This window comes from Bos indicus, chromosome 21 (assembly GCF_029378745.1).
Source record: "Bos indicus isolate NIAB-ARS_2022 breed Sahiwal x Tharparkar chromosome 21, NIAB-ARS_B.indTharparkar_mat_pri_1.0, whole genome shotgun sequence".
Lineage (NCBI taxonomy): Eukaryota > Metazoa > Chordata > Mammalia > Artiodactyla > Bovidae > Bos > Bos indicus.
The window spans coordinates 67,161,775-67,187,967 of NC_091780.1; the positions used below are offsets into that span (position 1 = coordinate 67,161,775).

Consider the following 26,193-nt stretch of genomic DNA (forward strand, 5'->3'; position numbering starts at 1 on the left):
TCACAGCCGAGTTTGTTCACATTTTTCCATTTCTAAACCATCCTTAAAGAAAATCACGTGTGGATCACACCGTCCTCACAGCAGTCCAGCAGAGCAACCATGCCATCTGAATCCATGTTTACACTAATAAAGAACCAATCGTTTCTGAATCTAGTAAGGATGTGCTTGGTCTGTTCCGCAGCCCCTGTCGTAAAAGGTTTTAGTCTTTCTGGTCTCTTCTTCAAGTGTCCCTTTGATTGACCTCGTGTAATCTTCCATGCATTTCTTGTGAAACCGTGCAACCCACACTGGGACTTGAGCTCAAGGTCTTTTAACTGAGATCACACACCTGGTCTCAGGACTTCATGAAGCTCAGGTTCTTGATGTCTCATCGCAGAAAGAATTCTGTGAGAGACAAAGCGATAGGTAAGAAGTGGATTTATTTAGAGAGAAACACTCCACAGACGGAGCGGGGGCCATCTCGGAAGGCAAGAGCGGCTCCAGGGTGTGGGGTTGTCACTTTTTATTGGGGCGGGTAATTTCATATGCTAATGAGCGCCTGTGAGTATGTCACTTAGCTCGCTGATACGTTACAATGAGCATATACTGAGGCTCGAGGTCTAGTGGAAGTCTCGTCGCCATCTTGCACCCCGTTGGCTGTAACCATTTATGTTGCATCCTATGGCTCTGCCATTCTTTTCAAGGTTGTGCCCCACCCCCTTCCTCTCCTGTTTCACTTGTAGGCTTCTTTTGTGAAGTGGATTTCCTGCACGTGATGGCTCATGACAATATCAGTGTCAGTGATTGCTATGCTTTCAGCACCTTCATCCTTGGGGTCTTCAGCAGAGAAATTTCCACCGATGAGCGAGTGAGTCATCGGTGTTACCCTCTGTCCTGCTGGCCATATTCGCTTTCACCTCCAGACACAATCTGTCCACCACAGTGCGTCTGCAACGTCCCGGATGTGGTAGATGGCAGAGAACATCTCATCATGGCTGATGAGGGCCTCGTAGATGATCGTGATGGTGACTGGAGGGAGACCACAGCGGCGCTAGCTTAGTAGGAAGCTGGAGCTCAGAGCAAACACGGTGCGGCCTAAAGTGGGGGTGAGCAGGCGGAAGAGCTCAGTAATAACAACCTGAAGGGCACAGAGAACAAACTGTTATCTGGCAAGAGAAGTGACAGTACCAAAGATAATAAACCTGTTGTAAAGACTCCCAGTTCTGTTTCAAAGGTAAAGATTAGCCTGAAGCGCTTTCTTGAGCTATTTTGCAGAATTTAAACTCCCTCCACCAGATCTACTGGAACCTAAAGGTTCGTGATGTTGATGTTTTCTGACCCTCCTGATTTCAATCAGCATCTTTGCCCCACTGCAATGCTGAATTCTCCTCTGCTCAATCCCCTTCATGAATATGTATATACCACCCAAGCCCCTTCCCCGGTTTTGCTGTTTGAATTGACACCACTTTAGGAAAGACCCCTGGTGTTCTCCTTACTTCCTGCAAGGAATGCACCCTTCCTTCAGTTTTTGACTTGGCTGCCTTTTGGGTCCACACTCACCTAGAGGTGAACCCAGCTTTTGGGTAACAGAAGCATCTGGAAATCTTTTGCTACATTTTGTTTTTTGTTTTTCAGAGAGATCTTAGACCTCACATTTTTGTTAACTTTGTATTTTGTATTGGGATATAGCCAATTAACAATATTGCTATAGTTTCAGATGAACAGTGGAGCGACTCAGCCATTCATATCCGTATATCCATTCTCCCCGCCACTCCCCTCCCAGCCAGGCTGCCGCCTAGTACTGACTGGAGTTCCATGTGCTACAGAGTAGGTGCTTGTTGGTTATCCATTTTAAACAGAGCAGCGTGTACATGTCCATTCCAAACTCCCTAACTATGCTTTCCTTGGCAACAAATTCATTTTCTAAGTCTGTGAGTCTCTTTTGAGTTCATGTGTATCATTTCTTTATAAACTCCACATACAAGAGGTGTCATATGATATTTCTCCTCGTCTGTCTGACTTCACGCAGTATGACACTCTAGGTCCGTCCATGTTGCTGCAAAGGGCATTATTTCATTCTTTTTAAAGGCTGAGTAATACCCCATTGTATATATGTACCACATTTTCCGTATGCACTCCTGTGTTGATGAACATTTAGGTTGCTTCCATGTCTCGGCTATTGTAAAAAGTGCTGCAATGAACATTGGGGTGCATGTATCTTTCCAGACCATGTTTTTTTCTAGATATATGCCCAGGAGTGGGGTTGTAGGGTCATATGATCCCTCTGGGCTTCCCAGGTGGCTCAGTGGGTAAAAAACCTGACTGTGATGCAGGAGGTACGGGTTTCATTCCTGGGTCGGGAAGATCCCCTGGAGGAGGGCACCGCAACCCACTACAGCATCCTTGCCTGGAGAATCCCATGGACAGAGCAGCCTGGCGGGCTACAGTCCAAAGGTTGCAGAGTCGGCCAAGACTGAGCAACTGAGCACAGCACATGGGAGGTCTATTTTTAGGGTTTTTTTCAGTTTACCATCTGGTGGCTCAGTGGTAAAAGGGACCCCTGTCAATGCAGTATTCTTGCCTGGGAAACTCCATGGACAGGGAAGCCTGGCAGGCTAGAGTCCACGCGGTCGCAAGAGAGACACGACTTATCGACTAAAAAACAATACTGTGCTCCATAGTGGCTGTACCAATTTACATTCCTCCCCACAGTGTGGGAGAATCCCCTTCTCTCCATACCCTCTCCAGCATTTATTGTTTGTGGACTTTTTGATGATAGCCATTCTGGCCAGTTAGACTTCACATTTCTTCCTCTCAGTTCTGCAGTATGTAGCAAGAGGGCAGCTGGATGAATTTCTCACTCATAGACCAAGTCAGGCATTTTTAGATTTTTAAAAAATATTTATTATTTGCCTGCCCTGGGTCTCAGTTGCGGCACCAGAATCTCCCATCTTCGTCGCTGCAGCGGGATCTTTAGTTGTGGCACGTGAACCCTTGGATGCAGCACATGGGATCTAACTCCCCCACCAGAGATTGAACTGGGCCCCCTGCGTTAGGAGTACGAGTCTTAGCCACTGGACTGCCAGGGAAGTTCCCAGGAGTTCTTCGTTTAGCAAAGGCTTTTAAGGGTGGATGCCATCTTACGTCAAGGTCCAATCACGTTTGAAAAAATCTCAAATGAGAACATCTGCTAGACCGTTCATTCATTCTTTTCTCAAATATGCCTCAAGCTCTGATTGAAATAAGTGACAGCTCAAGTCCCCAGACTACAGGCTTAACACCTTTGGCGAGTGCTCCGTGTGTACTAAAAGTGTGATGGAGGGCTTTCCTCGGGTCTCAGTGGTAAAGAATCCGCCTGCCAATGCAGACGCATGGGTTCAGTTTCTGATCTGGGAAGATTCCACATGCCATTGGGCAACTAAGCCCGTGCATCACAACTGCTGAGCGTGTGCTCTACAGCCTGGGAACCGAAGCCCTTGTGCAACAAGAGAAGCCGTCGCAATGAGAAGCCTGCATACTGCAACCAAAGAGTAGCCCCCCGCCCCGCTCTCTGAAACTAGAGAAAGCCTGCCTGCATCAGTGAAGATGCAGCACAGCCAAAAATAAAATAAATAAAGTTATTTTTTAAAAAAAGTGTGACGGGACCGTTATTATTACGAACAGTTAGGAAAACCTGGGGCTCCTGACCCCTACCTAGAATAGGCACCTGCACTGAGATTGCATTTCACACTGAAATCAAGCAGGACCCTGTGGGCTCCTAGGCATGGAAGCCTTTATTATTTTATTGTATTTATTCATTTATTTTATTTTTGGCTGTGTTGGGTCTACGTTGCTGCGCAGGCGTTTCTTTCAGAGTGGAGTGCTACTCTCAGAGTTTCTCAGAGTGGAGGCTACTCTGTGGGTGCGGGCTTCCCTCTGCGGTGCCTTCTCTTATTGCGGAGCTCAGGCTCTAGGGCACGCGGGCTTCGGTAGTCGTGGCTCCCGGGCTCTAGAGCACAGGCTCAGTAGTTGGGGTGCACGGGCTTAGTTGCTCCACAGCATGTGGGATCTTCCAGGATCAGTGACCGAACCCATATCTCCTGCATTGCCGGGTGATTCTTTGCCACTGAGCCACCAGGGAAGACCCCGGAAGCATTTCTGTCCCCCATCTCTTGTTTGTAGGGGAGACTCCAGCCTCCATGACCTTCCCTGAGTCCCAAGGGCAGATTCCAAGAGTTGCTAATCGAGGGAGGAACAGCTAAGAAAGGGCCTGAGGCAAGACTGAAGAGCCCAGAGAAGCTCACCATGATTAGACCACTCCTGGAGTACGGGCCCTGTACACGCTCTAGTCTTGTCAGCAACCCCGCCCTGGGGCTTTAGCTATAAAACTCCTCATCAAGTCCTCCCAGGGGAGGACACACTATTTTGAGAGATACAAGGCCGCTGTGGCCCCTTTGCCTGGCAACGCGACAGAGCTATTCATTTCTATTTCACCCAAAACTCTGTCTCCAAGATGTGGTTCAGCCCCCGTGTAGAGAGGCTGAGCTTTCGGCATCAACACCTGGGGTGTGTACAACAGGCACCTTGTTAGATGCAGAGGCCTCGCCTAAGTTGCTGCCCTCTGAGCCCATAACTTTCCCTAAACAAGGACTTGAAAGGGTCCAGAATTCACCTCTATGGCATAAAAATTATTTTGAACAGAGGCCATTTTAGCTCCTGAAAAGTCTTTTCTGCCTAAAGTAGAGCCTTCCGGAAGAATTCGGTTGTCGTAAATCCTCTTTCCTGGGAACAACCAGGCAAGGCTGACTTTCATCCCTGGACAGGAGAAGCCGCCATCACCCCTACGCAGGCATTGTCAGGAAACTATCCTACCTCCCCTCTACTCTAGGGAAGGGCCTATTTATCTTTCCCAAGTTGTTTGTTTTCCCATAAGTGCCCTCTCCCACCATCCCTTTCCCTGTTAAGATAATGTATAAGCCCAACATTTTTCTGTGAATTCCATTGGTACATTACTAAAAATACATTATATTAAAATTTGCCTGTTCTTTTTTGTGTGTTTATGTGTGTGTTTTGGCCATGCAGCATGGTTTACTGATTAGAGATTGAATCCAGAACTCCACAGTGAAAACACCAGATCCTAGCCACTAGGCCACCAGGGAACTCCCTAATATTTGTCTTTTCTCTGTTAATCTGTCGTTTGTCAGCTTAATTCACAAGACCCCAGAGACAGAACATAAGAGGATAGAGGAAAAGTTTTTCCTCCCTGACAGGCTCAAAAAAGATATATGGGATAGTGTTCTAGATGAGGGGCCAGTCCTTTCTTAGATGTCAGAGAGGACCTGTCTGGCATTTGAAGATGAAAGGATGAGAAAGTCTTTCATTTGAAAGGTGTTTTTTTTTTTTTTTTAATGAAAGAAGAAAAGGATTAAGAAATTGGAACAAATTCCACAAATCTGATCTCTTTTCTGGCCAATCCTTAGTGAGGCTACTAATGAATTAAGTCAGACACTGCAGGGAGCACAGTGAACGCAAGGTAATTGACTATGATGATGAGATGATGCTGCTGATGATGGTGAATGATGATCGTGGTGGTCCAGTGGAGAGAAAAAGTATCAGAAAGATTACTGGAAACTTCTCTGGTATAAATAAGCCTGGCCCCCAGCTTCCCCAACCATGAGCATCATGGATTCACCATATTACGCTGCAAATGCTAGTTTCCTCCCTTCCAGCCTAGACTGTACGTAGAGGGCAGCGATGATGACTCACCCAACAAGCGCTTAGTTAGTATTTGTTGACCGATGGCCCTACGGCCGCCTTAGTGCTTGTGGCTATAAGACACTGGGAACCGGGAGCAGCGAGGAGGGGAGATTGGGAAAGGAAGAAGAGGGTGTGGCAGAGCTGCGACTGAAGTGTGAAGAGGGGTGGGGAGGTTCCTCTGCTCATTCATTCATTCATTCATTCATGTTCATGCATCTATCATTCACTCCCTGAGCATGAACCAACGGGCACTGATGAGTGAAATGATACCCTTGAGGTGCGCCCCCTTTGGGTGAGCAGGCAGGAGGAGTGGGCCGACAGGGAAACAATTTCGGGGTTGGGGACCACACTTGATAAAAATGCACACTTTGAAACCCTCACAGTTCAGTTCAGTCACTCAGTCGTGTCCAACTCTTTTTGACTCCGTGGACTGCAGCACATCAGGCTTCCCTGTCCATCACCAACTCCCAGACCTTGCTCAAACTCATGTGCATTGAATCGGTGATGCCATCAAACCATCTCATCCTCTGTCATCCCCTTTTCCTCCTGCCTTCAATCTTTCCCAGCATCAGGGTCTTTTCCAGTGAGTCAGTTCTTCACATTAGGTGGCCAAAGTATTGGAGTTTCAGCTTCAGCAGCAGTCCTTCCAATGAATATTCTGGACTGGTTTCCTTTAGGATGAACTGGTTGGATCTCCTTGCAGTTCAAGGGACTCTCAAGAGTCTTCTCCAACACCACAGTTCAAGAGCATCAATTCTTCAGCGCTCAGCTGTCTTTACAGTCCAACTCTCACATCCATACATGACTACTGGAAAAACCATAGCTTTGACTAGATGGACCTTTGTTGGCAAAATAACATCTCTGCTTTTTAATATGCTGTCTGGGTTGGTCATAGCTTTTCTTCCAAGGAGCAAGTAAGTGTCTTTTACTTTCATGGCTGCAGTCACCATCTGCAGTGATTTTGGAGCCCCAAAAAATAAAGTCTGTCACTGTTTCCCCCTCTATTTGCCATGATGTGATGAGACCAGATGCCATGATCTTAATTTTCTAGATGTTGAGTTTTAAGCCAACTTTTTCACTCTCCTCTTTCACTCTCCCTGAAAGTTTGCATCAAGAGGCTTTTTAGTTCCTCTTCACTTTCTGCCATAAGGGTGGTGTCATCTGTGTATCTGAGGTTATTGGTATCTTGATTCCAGCTTGTGCTTCCTCCAACCCAGCGTTTCTCATGATGTACTCTGCATATAAGTTAAATAAGCAGGGTGACAATATACAGCCTTGACGTACTCCTTTCCCTATTTGGAACCAGTCTATTGTTTCATGTTTGGTTCTAACAGTTGCTTCTTGACCTGCATACAGATTTCTCGGGAGGCAGGTAAGGTGGTCTGGTATTCCCATCTCTTGAACAAATTTTTCAGTTTGTTGTGATCCACACAGTCAAAGGCTTTGGTGTAGTCAATAAAACAGAAATAGATGTTTTTCTGGAACTTTCTTGCTTTTCCCATGATCCAGTGGATGTTGGCAATTGGATCTCTGGTCCTCTGCCTTTTGTAAATCCAGTTTGAACATCTGGAAGTTCATGGTTCATGTACTGTTGAAGCCTGGCTTGGAGAATTTTGACATTACTTTGCTAGCATGTGAGATGAGTGCAGTTGTGCAGTAGTTTGAGCATTCTTTGGCATTGCCCTTCTTTGGGATTGGAATGAAAACAGACCTTTTCCAGTCCTGTGGCCACTGCTGAGTTTTCCAAATTTGCTAGCATAATGAGTGCAGCACTTTCACAGCATCATCTTTTAGGATTTGAAATAGTTCAGCTGGAATTCCATCACTTCCACTAGCTTTGCTTGTAGTGATGCTTCCTAAGGCCCACTTGACTTTGCATTCCAGGATGTCTGGTTCTAGGTGAGTGATCACACCATTGTGGTTATCTGGGTCATGAAGATCTTTTTTGTATAGTTCTTCTGTGTATTCTTGCCACCTCTTTTTAATATATTCTGCTTCTGTTAGGTCCATACCATTTCTGTCCTTTATTGTGCCTATCTTTGCATGAAATGTTCCCTTGATATCTCTAATTTTCTTGAAGAGATCTCTAGTCTTTCTCATTCTATCGTTTTCCTCTATTTCTTTGCATTGATCACTGAGGAAGACTTGCTTATCTCTCTTTTCTAGTCTTTGGAACTCTGCATTCACATTGGTATATCTCTCCTTTTCTCCTTTGCCTTTAGCTTCTCTTCTTTTCTAAGCTATTTGTAAGGCCTCCTCAACCATTTTGCCTTTTTGCATTTCTTTTTCTCTGATTCCTAGAATGTCCATGTTCATTCTTGCCATCTCCTGTTTGACCACTTCCAATTTGCCTTGATTCATGGACCTAACATTCCAGGTTCCTATGCAATATTGTTTTTACAGCATCGGACTTTACTTCCATCACCAGTCACATCCACAACTGGGTGTTGTTTTTGCTTTGGCTCCGTATCTTCATTCTTTCTGGAGTTCTCTCTCCACTGCTCTCCAGTAGCATATTGGGCACTTACCAACCTGGGAGTTCATCTTTCAGTGTCCTATCTTTTTGCTTTTTCATACTCTTCATGGGGTTCTCAAGGCAAGAATACTGAAGTGGTTTGCCATTCCCTTCTCCAGTGGACCACGTTTTGTCGAACGCTCCACCATGACCCGTCTGTCTTGGGTGGTTCTATAAGGCATGGCTCATAGTTTCATTGAGTTAGACAAGGCTGTGGTCCATGTGACTGGTTTAGTTTCTGTGATTGTGGTTTTCATTCTATCTGCCCTCTGAGGGATAAGGATAAGAGGCTTATGGAAGCTTCCTGATGGGAGAGACTGACTGTGGGGGAAACTGGATCTTGTTCTGATTGGCGGGGCCATGCTCAGTAAATCTTCAATCCAATTTTCTGTTGATGGGTGGGGCTGTGTTCCCTTCCCTGTTGTTTGACTGAGACCAAACTATGGCGGAGGTAATGAAGATAATGGTAGTGATAGTGGTGGTTTAGTTGCTAAGTCATGTCCGACTCTACAACCCCATGGACTGTAGCCACAAGGCTCCTCTGTCCATGGGATTCTCCAGGCAAGAATACTAGAGTGGGTTGCCATTTCCTTCTCCAGGGGATCTTCCCGAGCCAGGGATTGAACCTGGGTCTCCTGCATTGCAGGCAGATTCTTTACCAACTGAGCTACGAGGGAAGCCATGACGAAGATAATGGCCCAGTGCCCCCGACCCTGCAACAGGCCACTGCTGACCTGCACCTGCCTCTGCCGGATACTCATGGACACTCACAGGAAAGTCTGAGTCAGTCTCTTGTGGGGTCACTGCTCCTTTCTCCTGGGTCCTGGTGTGCAGAACATTTTGTTTGTGCCCTCCAAGAGTCTATTTCCCCAGTCCTGTGTAAGTTCTATAAGCAAATCCCACTGCCCTCCAAAGTCAAATTCCCCTGGGGGTTCTCAGTCCCGTTGCCAGATCCCCGGGTTGGGCAATCTGTTGTAGGTCCTAGAACTTTCTCAACAGTGGGACAATGTATATGGTATAATTGTTCTGCAGTTTTTGGGTCGTCTGCTCTGCAGCTCTAAGGTGGGGTTAATGGAGACCTCCTCTAACAGGGCTTCTGCCACAGCCAAGCCTGCCGCACCCAGAGCCCCTGCCTCTGCCGCGGGCCACTGCTGACCCAGCCTCCGCAGGTCCAGACGGGGTTTTCAGGTGACGCTGATAGCGTTTGGATAAAAACGTTAGGCCAGGAGCTCTGGAACCTCGAAGACTTTTTGTTCTTTTTGTTGGACACCTCTTGCAGGAGGTGACAGAAAGACGAATATGGCCTGACAAGGAGGCAATGTGGCCGGGTAGAGTTCTGGGCGGGAAGGGGCGGCAGGGCGGGGCCTGAGCAGGCCCCGCCCACCGACCCGCTCTGTCTGTCAGGTGCGGTCGCCTTCCGAGGTGTCTTGGCCTGCGGGGCACTCGTAGCTGCCTTCTTTCCCAGGTGACGCACATTTGAGCCGCCGGAGCTCGGTGACCCGGGTTCGAGTCCCCGCGTCGGCTGTCATGGCGGACGCGGAGCCGGAAGCTGAGGGTGGCAGTGAGGACGGCTGCAGTGGCAGCCGGGCTCTCTCTTCCCAGCGCGGGAGCGCCGCACGCGTGGCCCCGCTGGGCCCCGAGCAGCTGCGGCGCGTCCTGGAGCAGGTGACGAAGGCGCAGCCGCCTGCAGAGCCGCCGCCGCCGCCGCCCTGCGTGCTGGACGCGGCGCGGCGGCTGCGGGACGCGGCCCAGCAGGCCGCCCTGCAGCGGGGCCCCGGCGCCGAGCCCCCGCGCCCGCCGCGCCTGCTGCCGCCGCAGGTGAGGAGGGGCCGTGGGGCAACTGAGGCCCGGAGCGTGCCGAGAGGCCTCGCGCGGGGAAGGAAGGCTTCTCCGCTTAGGCCTTAGGGCCGCCCTGCCCGAGAGAGCGGCCGTTACAGTTCAGGGCGTCCCCGTACTCGGCTCCCTGGGGACGGCAGGTCCCCCGCCCCTGTCAGCGCCGGCACCGTCGGCTCCTCCACCCCGCCGGGCCCCTGCCCGGGGCTCCTTCGCGCCGCCTGGCTGCTCTCGCGGGCGTTTCGTCCCGTTTTCGTTGAGCGCTCACGGTGTCTAGGCGCTGCGGCGGGTGCGGCGTTTGAACCCAGTCCATGAAGAGCGGCTGGACCTGGAGGCTGCTCGCGAGTGAGGGGTCCCCAGGCCTGACAATGGAGCGGAGGCCTGAATAGCTTAAAAGGAACCAACGTAGAGGGTCTTTCAGGTGGAAGGTGCTGCAAATGGCCCGGCCGAGACTCGGGGGCGGAACGAAGTACATTCTAGTGACTTGATGCAGCACCTGCTCGCAGTGGTGGCGCCTGCGTTTGCAACCCCTGTTACAGACCCGGCAGGTGCCTGACATTCGCTTAATGAATGAAACCCGTGGGAAGCACTCCGTGTGCTAGCCAGCGTCCTTTCTCAGTGGCCTGATTTCCGGGTCACACAGCTCTTGGCCGCTAAGGAAGCTGGAACTCGAACATGGGTCTTGCCATCCCAGAGCGTCCAGAGTAGCATCCGAGCCTGAGGTCGTTCATGCCACCTGTGAAGTCACATCCCCTTTCAGCACTGGGCTTGTGAATGTCACCGTGCTTCTCACTCCAAAAGTGCCACAGAGATCCTGCCTCTAGAAGAAATAGGTAGTAGAATCAGCAGTCTTCACGAAGTTTATATTTTCGTTTCTGAGGGATTTGGCCAGTTAAGATTGGTACCCAGTTGGTCATCAAGACTGGAGAGTTGTCTCACTCAAGTTTGGGGAGACAAGTATGACTGCCCAAACACCAAACTTCTTAGAAGTGTGACCTTGGGTAATTCACCTCTTTGGACTTTGGCTTCCTTATTTGTAGGACGTTTGTCTCCTACTGTGCTGAAGAAATAAATGCCTCCCACCGAAGTCCCACAGCAGGTCTGTGGAGTCAGAAGGGTTCCGGTGGCCGAGTCTGTCCATCTCCTCTCTGTATCCGGCACTGTGCTGGACTGCTTGGGTCTCAGCAACCACACAAAAGTGTTTTTATCGGCATTTTATAGATGAGGAAGGAGCTGAGAGAGGCTGAGTGATTACTCCGAGCCTCCCCAGGCGTGGCTGCACTCCAGGGTCTGTTGAATGTGGCTATAGCTTTTTGGGTTAGATAACTTAGGAAGAGCCCAAAAATGATATATTCCCCAAAATGAAAGCAAACTTAACTGGAGTTAGACAGCATGATCATGTTCTCTAGCTCTTCTCATTGGGGTGATATAAATACTTAATGCATTCATGGTACTGTGGTTTTGCACTCAATTCTGGTAATGCTCTTTCCCCCTGGCTGTGCCACAAAGGCCACAGAGACGCACGAGATGGAGTTATGATGTGACCAAGGGGGTGACTCGTCACTCAGATGACTTCTGGTCAAGGGCAGAAAGCTAGAGATACTACATAAATAGGACACGGCCAAATGCACTTAGAGAAAGGGCCAAGTTGCTTTTGGCCGAGGGGGATGAGAAGAGGTGGTCTGAGCTAGACCTGGGAGGGTGGGTCCAAGTGGAAAATACAGAAGAGGAGAGGCGGTGGGGGGCGGGACCCAGGCGTGATTGGAGAACCCAGGCAGAGGAGGGTCTCTGGGGGGTGGTGTGGATTCAAAGGTACAGACTAAACACTCCCTCAGGTCAGCACCCTCAGGTCCCAGCCTTGTTCCTGCCCCACAGAGAGATTTTTCAGTTTCCTCCACACAGAGTGCTCCTTTTCATGCATCGGTGCAGTCACACGTTTTTCCTCACACCTAGAACATCTGTTCCAAAAATTCTACTCATCCTACAAGGCCCCCTGCGGAGGTCACCTCTTCGGGAAGCCCGCCAGCCCTGAGCTGCCCCTGCTTCTCTCACTGCACCTGTTGCGTCGTGGCAGTGATGTTCTCCTAGCAGCATTCCGCAATTACTGCCTTCAGGTGTAGCTGTGGAGCCTTTGAAAGCACAGACGTTGAGGCAAAGTGCAGACCTGAGTCAGCAGGGCTGCAGGTGGCAGGCCTGGGAGGGGAAACCCGCCACCCGCGGGTGAGGCTGGGACCTGACTTATTTATGAATTGGCCCCCAGCGATACTCAGGAAAAGTCTGTTGAATGAAACAGACATATAACAGGTATCAGGTAGAATACCCACTTGGTAAACTAGTTTGCAGAGCAGATTAAAAATCAGACCAGCTTTGCCTCTGAGGTAATTCAGAAACAACAGGATTTGCTGTGTGTGTGTGTGTGTGTGTGTGTGTGTGTGTGTGTGTGTGTGTGTGTGTGTGTGTGTGTGTGTGTGTTTGCTGTGTGTGTGTGTGTGTGTGTGTTTGCTGTGTGTGTGTGTGTGTGTGTGTGTGTTTGCTGTGTGTGTGTGTGTGTTTGCTGTGTGTGTGTGTGTGTTTGCTGTGTGTGTGTGTGTGTGTGTGTGTGTGTGTGTAATGGCATTATCTGATAATACCCCAGGAGCTTAGAGACACATTCTAAGTGATTGGTAGTAAAAGAAACAAATGTGATTCTTAAAGGATATGCAAAGTAAAGCTAGTTGTCATTTGATTCACGGTGGCTCAGGGCTAGCTCTGCACACCTACTCAAAAACCAGTATATTGAATTGTCTGCTGTTTGTAGTAGTATATAATGTGCAGACAGATCTACTCCAACCTCCAACTTGATTTCATTGTGGGTTTTCATTCTGTCCTGTGTTTTATTTTTATTGACCCTCTCCTTGGTAGAGGGTTGAGTCCAAAGAGGGCCTCTTAGTGGCCCCAAATTGGTGGTTCTCAACGGGGGCAGTTTTGCCCCACAGAGGGCACTTGGCAAAGTCTGGTGATATTTTGGTTTTGGTTTTAATCTGTTTGGCTGCACTGGGACTTAGTTGGGGCACGCGGGGTCTTCATTGTGGAGCACAGGCTCTGGAGTGCGGGGCACCGGCTTAGTTGCCCAGAGACACGTGGGATGTTAGTTCCCCAACCAGGGGTGGTACCCACATCCCCTGCACTGGAAGGCAGATTCTTAACCACTGGACCCCCAGGGAAGTTGCTGGAAACATTTTTGATTGTGACAGCTTGGGGAGTGCTGCTGGCTTCTGCTGGGTAGAGGCGGGGCTGTGCTCAACGCTGCCCAGCTCAGCTGGCATGACAGACTTATTGGTCCAAGATGTCAGCTGTGGCAAGTTGAGAAAGTCAGCTCTGGGTGATGAGGTTTATCTCTCTTTTCTCTTTTTGTTTCTGCTCAGTGAAGGCAGGAACCTAGTTTTGCTGCCCCCCCGCCGAGACCATGACTGCTGTCTCCCGAACACCTACACTTTGTATCAGGCACAAGGTCACTGCTCAGTAACTTGGTGCGGACTTCCCTGGTAGTCTGGTGGCTAAGACTCCGCACTCCCAAGGCAGGGGGCCCAGTTTGATCCCTGGTCAGAGGACTAGATCTTGCATGTCACAACCAAGAGTTTGCATGCTACACTAAAGATCCCCCGTGCCAGAGTGAAGATTGAAGATACTGAGTGTCGAAACTAAAACCTAGCATGGCCAAATAAATAAATATTCTCTAAAAAGCACTTGTGGAACCTGGTCGGCAGCAGCCCTCACCTTTGGCGGGTGCTTTCTGTTACAGCGCTGCCTTCAACCCCCTGGACATACATCCCTGTGACAGTGCCAGTGTTCCTTCTGGGATCCAAGAAGCAAGACTGCTGGGTCAAAAGGCACGTGCATTTAAAATGTTTTCAGGGATTTCCCTGGCCATCCAGTGGTTAGGACTCTGCTCTTTTACTGCCAAGGGCTCAGATTCTATCCCTGGTTGGGGAACTAAGATCCCACAAGCCATGGGGCCAAAAGGATAAAATAAAACTTTGTTATGTTAAAAAAAAAAAAAGCTGATGAAGAAATGCAGCCCAGCTCCTAGGTGTGTGCCCTGGAGAAATTTACACGTGTGTACACACACATGTGCGATCCGTGACCGTGCAAAGCAGACCAGAGAGCGCGGGGCGGGAGGCCACCTGTGCCTTGTGCTACAGAGCAGTGAGCGCCCGAGGGCTACGCACTTCCCCACGGAGGAGTTTCACGAGCAAGGCGGAAAACCACCAGGATGCCAGAGATGACGCTCACTTGTGTAACATTTGAAAACGCATCAAGACAGAACAGACAAGTGAGCGCCCGAGGGCTATGCACTTCCCCGCGGAGGAGTTTCACGAGCAAGGCGGGAAAACCACCAGGATACCAGAGATGATGAGCAGTGAGCGCCCGAGGGCTACGCACTTCCCCGCGGAGGAGTTTCACGAGCAAGGCGGGAAACCCACCAGGGTACCAGAGATGGTGCTCACTTGTGTAACATTTGAAAACACATCAAGACGGAACTGCTTATTTTCAGGGACACCTACAAGTATAATATGGGCTTCACTGGTAGCTCAGCTGGTAAAGAATCCACCTGCAATGCAGGAGACCTGGGTTCGATCCCTGGGTTGGGAAGATCCCCTGGAGGAGGGCATGGCAACCCACTCCAGTATTTTTGCCGGGAGAATCCCCGTGGACAGAGGAGCCTGGTGGGCTGTAGTCCATGGGGTCGCAGAGTCGGACACGACTGAGTGACTAAGCACAAGTGTGATATAAAGAATGCGTGCAAATGACAAACAGCACGTTCGGGCTGGGGGAAAACAAGGCGTGCAGACGTGGGGCAAGAAGGCTTCCCAGTGTAGGAATGTTGCGTGTCAAAACGTAGGTGGTGGGGACCCGAGTTGCATAGTTCTTTATGGCTTTTTTGGTTTCCAGAATTTCACTCAGAACTTTAAAAAATAAGGCCATGTATTGAACTGAGTCCAATTTAGAGTACTAAGAACTCCAAGTACATGTGGTAAAACTATAAAGGATATTTTTTAATGGTTCATGTGATCAACTGAGTGGATTTAAAAAAAAAAATGTAAAAAAAAAAAATGTAGATACTGGGTTAGCTAAAAAGTTGATTCGGTTTTTCCCGTTAAGATTGTACAGAAAAAGCTGAACAAACTTTTTGGCCAACCCAGTGCTATCAAAAGGCATTTATGTAGGAATGGTGAGTAGTTACATGAACTTTTTATTTTGTGTATATAAGCAAATGCTTCTTATGTATGCAAGTACAAGAAATGTGACGTAAAATAGATGACTATGGACTGGGCAGAAGGGTTGAGAAACGTCAGTGTAAACAGAATAGATACAGAGTTTTTTATATGTAAGATGTGTAAGTTAGAAAAAAAATTTCAGCAGTGGGTTTAAGATGGGAACAAAATTGCAGAAATGTGATAAACACAGTGCTTCTTTTCTTTTTCTGTGTTTAAGCAATTGGAAGCCATTTGCATCAAGGTAAGATCTGGAGAGACGAAAGGTCAGGAAAAGCCGATGCCCGCGCTGGCCACCATCCCGTCCAAGCTGGCCGGGCCGGGCCCGCCGCCCAGCGGGCACTGCAGTGCGGTGGGGCTCAGCTCTCAGCTGCTGGGGCCACCGCCACGCGTCCTGAGTCACCATCCCCGGCCTCCGGTTCGCGTGTTCATACAGAGGCCGCTGCCTGCCCTCCGGCCAGTCCCTGTGAAGACAGTCTCGGCCACCGAGCCTCCGAGTGGCCGAAGCACTGCAGCCGTCCGTCTGTCGGCCTCTGACCCGCCGGCAATCACATCTGTTTCATCCAGTTCAGCAAATTTATTTATTTCCAGCTCGCAAACAAAACACGCTGAGAAACTAAAGAAGTCTCTAAAAGTGAAAACACGTTCTGGACGGATATCTCGACCTCCCAAGTATAAAGCTAAAGATTATAAATTCATCAAGACAGAGGATTTGGCTGATGGCCACCCATCTGACTCCGACGACTATGCCGAGCTGAGTGTGGAAGAAGACGAAGATCAGAGAGGAAGGCGGGCGCTCTTTGACTTAGCAACCTGCTCCCTGAGGCCCAAAACTTTCAAGTGTCAGACGTGTGACAAGTCATACATAGGAAAGGGGGGGCTGGCCCGGCACTTTAAACTTAACCCAGGCCATGGCCACCTGGAGCCTGAGATGTCGCCATCTGAGAAGGCCAATGGGAGCGTGATCGCGGGCCCCACGGAGGGCAAGACCTGCAGCCTGGCGTCCCGGGGGCCGCCCACGCCAGCTCTGCCAGTTGAGGAAGGGGCTGCATCAGCGCGGCGTGGCCTGCAGGTAACCTTTCTCTCGGTGGTTGTGTCCTCGTTCCTGCACGTTGTCCTTGAGTGGACGATATGTGCGCACTGGTGCCGGGTGGGCACGGAGCAGTGTGCCTCCTGTCTGGGCAGCCTGGCTCACCGCGTGCCGTGGAATGCAGGCGCGGGTCCTGCAGGGCCGGTCAGGGAAACGAATCGCAGCGCTCTTGCTGATGCTGACATGACCGTGGCCTTGGGAAAGGTTTGCGTGGGGGCGCTGGTCCACAAGGCTGCTTCCTGGACCGTCTACAGTAACACGCGGCCTGCCGGGTTCTCTCCCCGCTTTTCCCCTTTCAAAACTCACAAACAGAGCAGATCCAGTCACCATGGATTTGCATTACCACTTCAGCATGTATTTACTGAAGCCCAGTGTGTGTGGGGTGAACATTTGTGTGACATGTGCACTAGTCCGTTATTTAAAAACAGCAGTTGAGGTGTTTCCCTGGCAGTCCAGTGGTTAGGACTCTGAGCTTACACAGCCTGGTTAATTTTCTAAAGTCCACCTCTGTATATTTCCAAAGGATGACTTTTACGGTATTTGAAGTGTATCCAATAAAAAAAGTTTAGAAGTCATGGGTGAATTATGAATGAACAAAACTCCGGTCAATTTTTAATATGCCAGTGACATCAGAAGAGTTTTTCGTTTCATTTTGGGCACAACTCCATGATTATGGTTTGTCAGCCCAGATTTGCAGGCTGGTGTTCATCTGGTATCTTAAAGGGAACCTTTGTTTAAGATGCATTGATTATCATTAATGTGTCTTGATTATGCCAAGAAGAATAATTTACAAGTTCCTTGTTTTGATGATATTTTTTCTTCTCTAAGGTTTTCATTACGGTGTATAAAGCATGATTATTTTATTTTGGTTTGGGTGTGCACCCCAATCTAGAATGGTCAGTCTGTGGAAGTTGAAGAAGCGCTGGTATCTGAAGCAAAAAATGGAAGTTTTTCAGCCCTTTTGGGATCAGAGAGACATCCCGGACCTAGAAGAAGCAGCTTCTCCATGGTCCCCGCAGAGCCCAGCACGGCCGTCCTGGAGCGGAGCGGCACAGCTCACCCGCCCGTGGGTGCTGGGGCCGCGAGGAGCAGGGCCAGGCTCCAGGAGGTGCGTCGCCCTTAGAGCCCCGTTCTTGAAACCCGTGTCTCTGGCATGGTATGTGGCAACTCTCTAGGTTTCTGAATTTCAGAGTAAAATGCCCAGAAGGACTCAAACAGTTCACCTGATGTGTAATGGGATGAATGCTCTATTCAGAGATGGCATTGCCCGAAATGATTCTTAGGTGTACCAGCTGCTTGCCTTGATAACTTGTAGAATAATTATAACTTGGGTTTGTGTGGAAGCAGTTTAGAAAAGAATAGAAATGGTGGGGTTTTTTTTGTAAAAAGTTTCAAGATATAAAAGCATGTTTCGGGTTTTAAATTCTAGAATCTCCTTTCTAGCCCCTTGAAAGTAGGTTTATTGAATTTAGTTAGATTGGCTTAGAAGAGTGGGACCCCAAACTTAGGTTGTCTTTGGCAAGGATATATTTATTTGCCTGCATCTTAAAGAAAATAAGTAAAAAAATAGCAAAGGGAAAGCACAGCTAAGTACGTGAGACAACCAGCCCCAGAGAGTGGCTTTCTGGGCCCTGGGCCTCCAAACTACACATGAGGGGAAAGTGGTTTTCAGAGAGGAAATGGCTTTCTAGAAAGCCTAGGAGGCTGCAGGATCCAGCGGGAAATTTAAACCCGGGTGAATTAACTTTCCTCCCCATGGGCTTGTTACCAAGTCCTGGCTGAGTGAGTTTTAGGAGTAGGAGGTCAGGAGGCTTCTGATGTGATTTGCTCACTAACATTTGAAACGAGCGAATGGCTTCCATCCTGGGAGTACTTTCTGCTGGTTCCAGCCGCTCTCAGTTCACTGTGTGTCAGTAGCTCCGCTTAGATGAGGAACTGGAACCCCAGAGACACTCCCTGTGGGTCAGGTCAGTGAGGCCACTGGAGTGCGTGGCTGGGACCCGCAGCGCCGCACTGTGCCGCGGAGAATCAGGGACCCTCTGAGGAGCGCCTCTTTTGATCCCACACAAGAGAAGCTCCCCAGAGATGGGCACTGGTTTACACACGACTGGGGGTGTCCGGTATCAGGCTCCGTCCGGGGTGTGGGGGTACACCGTGCCCACGACGCCGTCCGAGGACTGCACCCTCCTGCGTCATCCACGCGCCCCGCCCAGCCCCTCCCCATGTCCGCGTCTCCTCCTGCCTGTCCCTGTGCCTTGGTGTGGTCTCCTGGCTGCAGGCTGCCTCAGGACTTGCTGTGTTTTTGGCTCTGACACCAGTTGGTGAGCCCTGGGGAGCGAAACCTGTTTCCCCACCGTGGCTGTGTCCTCATCCAGGGCCTGGTACCCACTGCTCGCTCAGTGCTCCCATCGGGGGCAGACTCTGAATGCAGAGTCGATCACAGGAGTGGTTATGCGTGAGCATGTGAGCTGTGTAGCAGGCACAGCGCTCCCAGTTGAGAGTTGCTTCGTCACTGAGACTAGGCAACTTTCTGCTTCCTGTGGTTTTTGTTGCACCAACTTGCTGGCTGCTGGGAAATTCTTTCAAAGATGTCAAACACTTTCTTCCGGTAGCTTCTCCACCAGTGTGACCAGGACGATCTAGTGGAGTTGGCTCTGCCTCGACTGGCTCAGGTTGTGACCGTGTATGAGTTTCTTCTGATGAAGGTGGGTCTTCTTAGTGTTTCTAAGCAACTGAGGGGATGATCTGAAGTTATTTAGAAACGCATCCTTTATAATATTTTCTTAGACGGAGCCAGGCCTTGGGAATCATCTCCTTTCCCCAGAGAGGGCTAAAGTGGGCTGGCTGGTCCGGCCTGGGCACCCAGCACAGGGCCGTCAGGCAGGCCCGCGTGGACTCGGTGTGCGGAAAGAGCCACAGTCACCTTTCCTCTCGCACCCACGCCCCTGCCAGCTGCCTCCACGGCAGCCCCGTCCCCGGGGAGCCTGTGCTGAGATGTGGCCTTGCTGCCTGCACCCACACTTCAGGAGCACCCCAGGAGTGGAGACCTGGCCCTCCCCCGGCTGCAGGCCCCAGAACGTGCCTGTTTGGTCCTCAGGGCCTGTCTGTCCTGTTCCCCCGGCCGCCGTTCTGCGGCCCTCAGCAGGGCTGGTTTGTTTCCTGGGCTGCTTCTTCCGGGCCGTCTGCTGTCCCACTGAGCGCAGTGCAGGGCACACTTTACTCTCGCTGGGGAGCGAAGGCCAAGTCTGCTGACAGCGGCTGGGGGCTTAGGAATGTCCTCCCCGCCTTAGGATTCCTCTCTGTATTTTCCATATCTTTGCCTTGGGTCGAAACATCTTTTTTTTTTTTTTTTTTCCCCTTTGTCATCTTTATCTTCACTGAGGTTGAAAAAGGTCATCTAGCAAAACCTCTCTTCCCATCTGTATACAAGGAGTTTGAAGAGCTGCATAAAATGGTTACGGAAATGTGTCAAGATTACCTCCGTAGTTCTGGACCCTGCTCTCAGGAGCCCCTGGAAGTAAACAACAGTAAGGTAACAAGCTCCCGTGGGAAGTCTCGCCCAGAGCCAAGGGGAAGCTGTCCAGTAAAGAAGGAGGATGTTTATTTTAGTCATGACATCTTCATAGTCAGCTTCTGTTTAGCTCTTTCTTCTAAAAGTGATACATGCTTTTTTCAGAAAACTCAGAAATGCAGATAAGCTAAAAAGAAGCACCCACCATCCTCCCACTCCCCGATGATCACAGTGAATAGGTGGTGTCTTTTCTTCGTTATGTAGGTTTTTGCAAAGGGATGAATCACGCAGGGACCAGCAGTTGTCGTTCGTGCTTGTGTTCCCAGAGCCCCCATTTCAGGGTCCTTGCCTTTAGCTATTTTGGGTCCTTGACAGAAATACGCTGTAAACTGACGTGGTTTTACTTGTTTTGGATAAAACCTTCCACTGGGCAGAGCATGTGCCCGTGGGCAGGTCATCCGGGGGACTCCCTGCGCCCAGCTCAGAGACTCAGGTCCTCGGCCCGCCGAGCGCCTCTGGCTGCGCCAAGTCCCCCAGCTCCCCCCTCGGCAGAGGGCAGCCCTGAATCGTTAGTCGTCTTTTCTGGCTTTCGAGATGCTGTGCTTTTCAATAGTCTGGTTTTGCCACAGTCTTTTAACAACATGGGTGGGCTTGGAGGGTATTATGCTGAGTGAGAGAAGTCAGAGAGAGGAAGGCAAATACCATGTCGTCTCACTTACATTTAGAATCTCAGAAAGGACAACAAACCAGTGACCACAGCAAGGAAGTAAGTAAACAAAGCGGGGTCCGGTGTATTAAAAAAATCGCTCCTACAACAATGAGTGACACTTAGGCCATGTTGACTTTAAGAGCTCCTAAAGTTTGATCATACCCACAATGGAGCTGCCTGCCTAGAAAGGGTAGTGTTTCAGAGTCATTACTTCTACAGGAAGAAGTGTCTTGATCCACACTGTAACATACCATGTGGGTTTTCTGGGTTGTCCTCATTCGTTTTATACAAATTCAATGCTTAATATAAACTGACATGCGTCCGTGTCTTCTTCGGCTGCGCTGCGTCTTTGTTGCTCTGCAGGGGCTTTTCTCTAGCTGCGGGGAGCAGGGGCTGCCCTGTGGCAGTGCTGGGCTTCTCGCTGTGCTGGCTTCTCTCGTGGCGCATGGGCTCCAGGGTGCTCAGGCTTCAGTAGCTGTGGTTCCCGGGCTCTGGAGCACAGGCTCAGTAGTTGTGGTGCTGGGGCTTCGTTGCCCCGAGGCATGTGGGATCTTCCTGGACCAGGGATCAAACCTGTGTCTCCTGCATCAGCAGGCGAATCCTTTACCCCTGAGCCACCAGGGAGGCCCTATGTTTTATCGCCTTAAATTACGTATTTTTTTTTTTTAATGTAATGGATTTTTCACTAAGCCTCACATAGATGCCCCGGTTGGCAGTGGTCACCTACCTGTTCATACATAACCTGCCAGATGAGCAGGCGTGGATGCCATCCAGGAGGAATAGTGGGCAAGGAAGTTACCGTGGAGTCAGACTAACGTTGTGCAGCTGTGACGCCAGTGCGTCTTCATCCTTCCCATTGTCCTCATGGCACCTTGCTATACAAAGGGACTCCATGGGTTCAGACTCAGGCCTTTATTCTTAAGTGTGGACATGCTTCTGAATCTGGTGTTTTGAGTGAAGCATCTCTATGGGCCCCTTTCTTCTCAGGTTGCCGAGTCCATAGGAATCACAGAGGAATTCCTAAGGAAAAAAGAAGTACATGCAGACTGCATTCCCTGCAAGTGCACCAGCCCGGAGGAGGCCCCAGAGGAGCTGGAGGGAGCAGGTCCGCAAAAGAGGGCGAATGAGGTGGGCATGGCCCGAGGGGCGCCAGCGGGGAATTGTTGGGGTGGACCGCTGGGACTCACAGCACTTCTCCAGGGAGAAGAGGTGCCGGTTGGCCTGTTTCTTCCTAGTCTTAGCTGGTTGGGCCTTCTCTCCCTAGATTGCAGGGGACGGGCTGGCCTCAGTGAAAAGGACCAGGAGAGACGAGTGTCCTGCTGAAGACGGGGGCCTGCAGAGGCCGGCCGAGTGTGCCCCAGCGGCTGGTGTGGGTAAGACAGCCCTCGCGGTGTGCACCGCGGGGCTCAGAGACCTGCTGCTCAGGGGGGACGGCGCTCCTGTGGCCGCGTTTCAGAGACCCCTCTGGTTTCTCAAGAGTTTTACCCCAGCTTCCCAGTGTTTATTCCCCAGGAGTCTCAGGTCTTTGGGGTTTCCTTGAGTCCTCTATTGGAATAAAGAGCTGCCTCGTGGTGCTGAGTGGGTGGTACCTGGGAGGGCCCCGAGGAGTTGGGGAGACCTGAGAGCAGGGACTGGTCACAGGACATGTGAGCTTGGCTTTCGTGAGACTTGGCTCTCAGTGCCAGCTGAGAGTTAACGTTGGAAAACAAGACATGTTCTGGTTTTTATTTTGGTGCTAGCCAGAACAGATCCGTGAGACACCTGGAATATATCGCAGGCGTAACTTTCCAAAGGAGAAGGCAATGGCACCCAACTCCAGTACTCTTGCCTGGAAAATCCCATGGACGGAGGAGCCTGGTCGGCTGCAGTCCATGGGGTCACTAAGAGTCGGACACGACTGAGCGACTTCACTTTCATTTTCACTTTCATGCATTGGAGAAGGAAATGGCAACCCACTCCAGTGTTCTTGCCTGGAGAATCCCAGGGACGGGGGAGCCTGGTGGGCTTCCGTCTATGGGTTCGCACAGAGTCGGACAGGACTGAGCGACTTCACTTTCACTTTCATGCATTGGAGAAGGAAATGGCAACCCACTCTAGTGTTCTTGCCTGGAGAGTCCCAGAGACAAAGGATCCTGGTGGTAGGCCATCTATGGGGTCGCACAGAGTCGGACACGACTGAAGCGACTCAGCAGCAGCAGCAACTTTGCAAAATGTTATCACAGCTGCCTAATAACCTTACCTGATCCTTAGGTCTCTAATATAAAGAGGCCTCCTCCCCTTCAGAAGTTAGGACTTAATTCTTCCAGACAGGAGGGCAGGTTTATTCACAGAACAATGAGGGCTGTCTGGCACCTGTTTGGAACACAGCTCCCCTCGCCTCACAGGTCTGCGTTTCCTTTCAGCTTCATCCATTCCTGGAAGCTGCCAAGTAACGAGGGTTTCTGTTTCTGTTGCAGGGGCAGGAAAGTTACTTTGGACTAGCTTGGTTGGATAGTGATACGTGACTGGCAGCAGTTCACAACTGACTCTGTTTTTCTGAACCATTTAGGTTTTACCCCCCGAGTGAGTGGGGTCGCCTCTCCCCGTCCTGAGGAAAGCCCCTCGATCCCGGCTCCTGAGCGCAAGGGCAGCGTGGCACAGGTGGGCCACCGGCCGGCAGCACTGGCTGGTTGGACAGCTCGGGGTGGGCCTGCAGACCCCACTGCCCTGTGCCCGGATGCCCTGGGCCAGGGCTCCCCCGTCCCTTAGGGGAACCGGGGACGTGGGCCCAGCACCAGCTGGCAGCACTCCCTGGGGAGAGTGTCCAGATACTGGGGCTGGCCTGGGGAGCCCGGTTCTCTGCAGCGCTTCAGTCTCCAGCCTGGAAACTCAGAGGCAGGAAGTTTCCGTGAGGCGTGTGGCTCCCACCCGAGCAGCCCCGAGTCCAGCGCCGGTGAGGCCCCTGCCCCTCTGCCCAGGAAAGCGTGGTCCATGGACGCCGTGCCAGCCAACTGTGTGCACAGCACCGAGTCCAAGCGGGGCCTCGGCCCAGCCGGGGCAGATGCCAAGTCCTGAGGGGGCCCTGCAGGCCGCAGGGGGCTGGGACCAGCTCCTCTGAGAGGCACACAGACCAGGGGCTGGAGGCAGCGCTGCCGTCCGGGAGGCCATGGCTTTTGAACTCAGCGATGGGTGCCCCATGCTCTTGTCTCAGGAACAGGAGCAGACGGCTGTTCAGACTCTGACAGGCTTCCCTTGTTCCTTTCGGGTTCCGTAGTGTCCAGGGAGGGGAGTATTGTCACAGTGATGGACGCGGAGGGGCCTGCCCTGCAGGCGGGCCCCCCGGAACGGCTCCTCTGGAGGCTTGGAGACGCAGCCCTCTCAGTGAGATGGGGTCAGAGCCGCAGCCCTAGATCTGTGTGGATTTTACCCAGAGAAGGTGTGTTTCAAGGAACGTGTATTTTTCTAATGTGAATACTGACACAAATGAACATTTTATTTATAATGAACAACGTCTTTCTACCTCACTGTCCACCTTTTTCTACATCTTGCTTGCTGTGATGATGGTGGGTGCGTTGCCTGGTGATGGGTCCCTCTGACACATCTGCCCCTGGGAGCCTCTGACAGCTGCTGCAGGTGGCGCCACACTGGTTCTGGGTTGCCTCCCCTGCCCCCAGTCACAGAAAATGACGTCCCCTTTCTCCTCAGCGACGTGCTGCTTTATACCAGACTTGGTCCACACGAGAAGCTGCTTCTGGGTTCAATAAATAAATATGCAAGCTTGCTATCTGGGCAGCATTTTATTGGGCAGTAGGGGAGAGCGTTGTTTGTGCTGGCACTCGGTGGATAGGGAGAGTGAGGCACAGGGCAGGAGCCGCAGCCCCTCCGTGTCCCGCTTGTAAAGCCACTTATCAAGCAAGGTCTTTCCGTCTCTTCTTGGAATGTTTTCCTGGGCTCTATTGGGGAGAAAGAGAGGGCCATTTGTCCACACTCAGATGAGAGCATCAAAAGGGCACAGCTGTCCTTTCCCCACCTTGGCCGACACCATCAGGAGGGACCCTGGACGCTGGGGCCGGGGCTGTGGGCTGTGCCCTCCCTGTGCTGTGGAGGAGTGGGCTTTATTCTCAGGGACTGGGTTGCCATGCCCGCCTCCAGGGGCTCTTCCCAACCAAGGGATCAAACCTGTGTCTCTTGTGTCTCCCAGATTGGCAGGCAGATCCCTCACCACTGCACCACCTGGGGAGCCTCTGAGTTCCAAAGGGCAGCTTCAGACAGCTGCTCATCAGGGAGGTTGGACTGAGGGGCTGAACTGAGTCAGGGAAGGGAGGGCATAGAGCAACAGGGAGGAGCTGTTGAGAAATAATAGTGCAGCCCCAGGCAGGTCCCGGTTCCTCCTCAAACGATCTGATCAGTCTCTCAGTCGTGTCTGACTCTGGACCCCATGGACTGCAGCACGCCAGGCTTCCCTGTCTATCACCAAGCCCCTGAGCTTGCCCAAACTCATGTCCATTGAGTCGGTAATGCCATCCAACCATCTCATCCTCTGTGGTCCCCTTCTCCGTCTGCCTTCAATCTTTCCCAGCATCAGAATCTTTTCTAAAGAGTCAGTTCTTCCCATCAGATGGCCAAAGTATTGAAGCTTCAGCTTCAGTCCTTCAAATTAATATTCAGGATACATAGAACAGTATCTTCGAGCTCTTCTGCTGGGTAGGTGTCCCAAAAAATGGAACATGTTAACTACTCAATGAAACATTCTCCAGAGAGGTCACCCCGACTCCAGATGACCTCTGGCTTTGAAGAATGCAGGCCCTGCGGGGTACTAAGCAGAAAGCCTGCCCCCTTGACTATAAGACACCACACAACCCCTCACCCTCACCCCGGGTGGGACACAGCTATTTTTTTATTTATTTATATTCGGCTGTGCTGGGTCCTGCTGCTGTGCTGGGTCCTGCTGCTGTGCAGGCTTTGCTCCAGCTGCTGCAAGCGGGGGCTACTCTCATCACAGTGCTCGGGCTTCTCACTGCTTGAGTTCCCGTGTTCCGGGGCACAAGCTCTGGGGCACGGCCTCAGTAGTTGTAGCACAGGGGTTTCATTGCGCTTTGCCATCTGGGATCTTCCTGGCTCAGGTATCGAACCCATGTCTCCTGCGTTGTCAGGCGAATTCTTTACCACTGAGCCACCATGGAAGCTCAGGACACAGTTTTGAGGGCATTAGCCCAACGTGGCCCCCTTCCTTCACCTGACAAAGCAATTCTTTTCTACTTCACCCCAAACTGTCTCCAAGATTCACTTCAGCGCCGGTGCACAGAGGCTGGGCTTCAGCATCAGTAGCGTCATTCATTCCCATTCTCCCTGGCAACCTCGGTGTCCATGGGTGAGGTGTCGAGAAGACAGGATGTGCCCTAGAAAGGTTGAGCAGTTCTTCAGTGTCTCCCCTGAAGAACATTTACTCTTTTTTAAGTACCACACCCCATCCCAATCCTAAAAACTGACCCCATGCCTCTGAGGAGGGCTGGTCCTGCCCACCTGGCTTGAGACCACGGCAGGGAGCCCTGGGGGCAGGATGCCCCTTCTGCCGAATGCCAGCCA

The 26,193-nt window shown here is 51.0% G+C and overlaps 1 protein-coding gene and 1 pseudogene across 10 annotated transcripts in view; one reads left to right on the top strand and one right to left on the bottom strand.

Moving 5' to 3' along the window:
- LOC109575313 (translationally-controlled tumor protein pseudogene) lies at positions 1-9,759 on the bottom strand (annotated as a pseudogene).
- The window catches only part of ZNF839 (zinc finger protein 839), a 23,264-nt gene continuing 6,745 nt past the window's right edge, over positions 9,675-26,193 (top strand). The window contains exons 1-8 of one of the 10 annotated variants that reach the window (XR_011562735.1): positions 9,675-10,048; positions 15,539-16,390; positions 17,301-17,516; positions 19,021-19,113; positions 19,791-19,940; positions 20,645-20,685; positions 21,616-21,756; positions 21,893-22,001. Coding sequence is in view for 6 of the 10 variants with exons in the window: in XM_070775771.1 (XP_070631872.1) it covers positions 9,758-10,048; positions 15,539-16,390; positions 17,301-17,516; positions 19,021-19,113; positions 19,791-19,940; positions 21,616-21,756; positions 21,893-22,001; positions 23,177-23,376 (2,052 nt within the window). In the remaining 4 variants the exon portion in view is untranslated. Of the gene's footprint in view, positions 10,049-13,844; positions 16,391-17,300; positions 17,517-19,020; positions 19,114-19,790; positions 19,941-20,644; positions 20,686-21,615; positions 21,757-21,892; positions 22,002-23,176; positions 23,912-26,193 lie in introns of those variants that run through there. The other 9 variants (XR_011562736.1, XR_011562733.1, XM_070775773.1 and 6 more) reach the window with 9 other exon arrangements.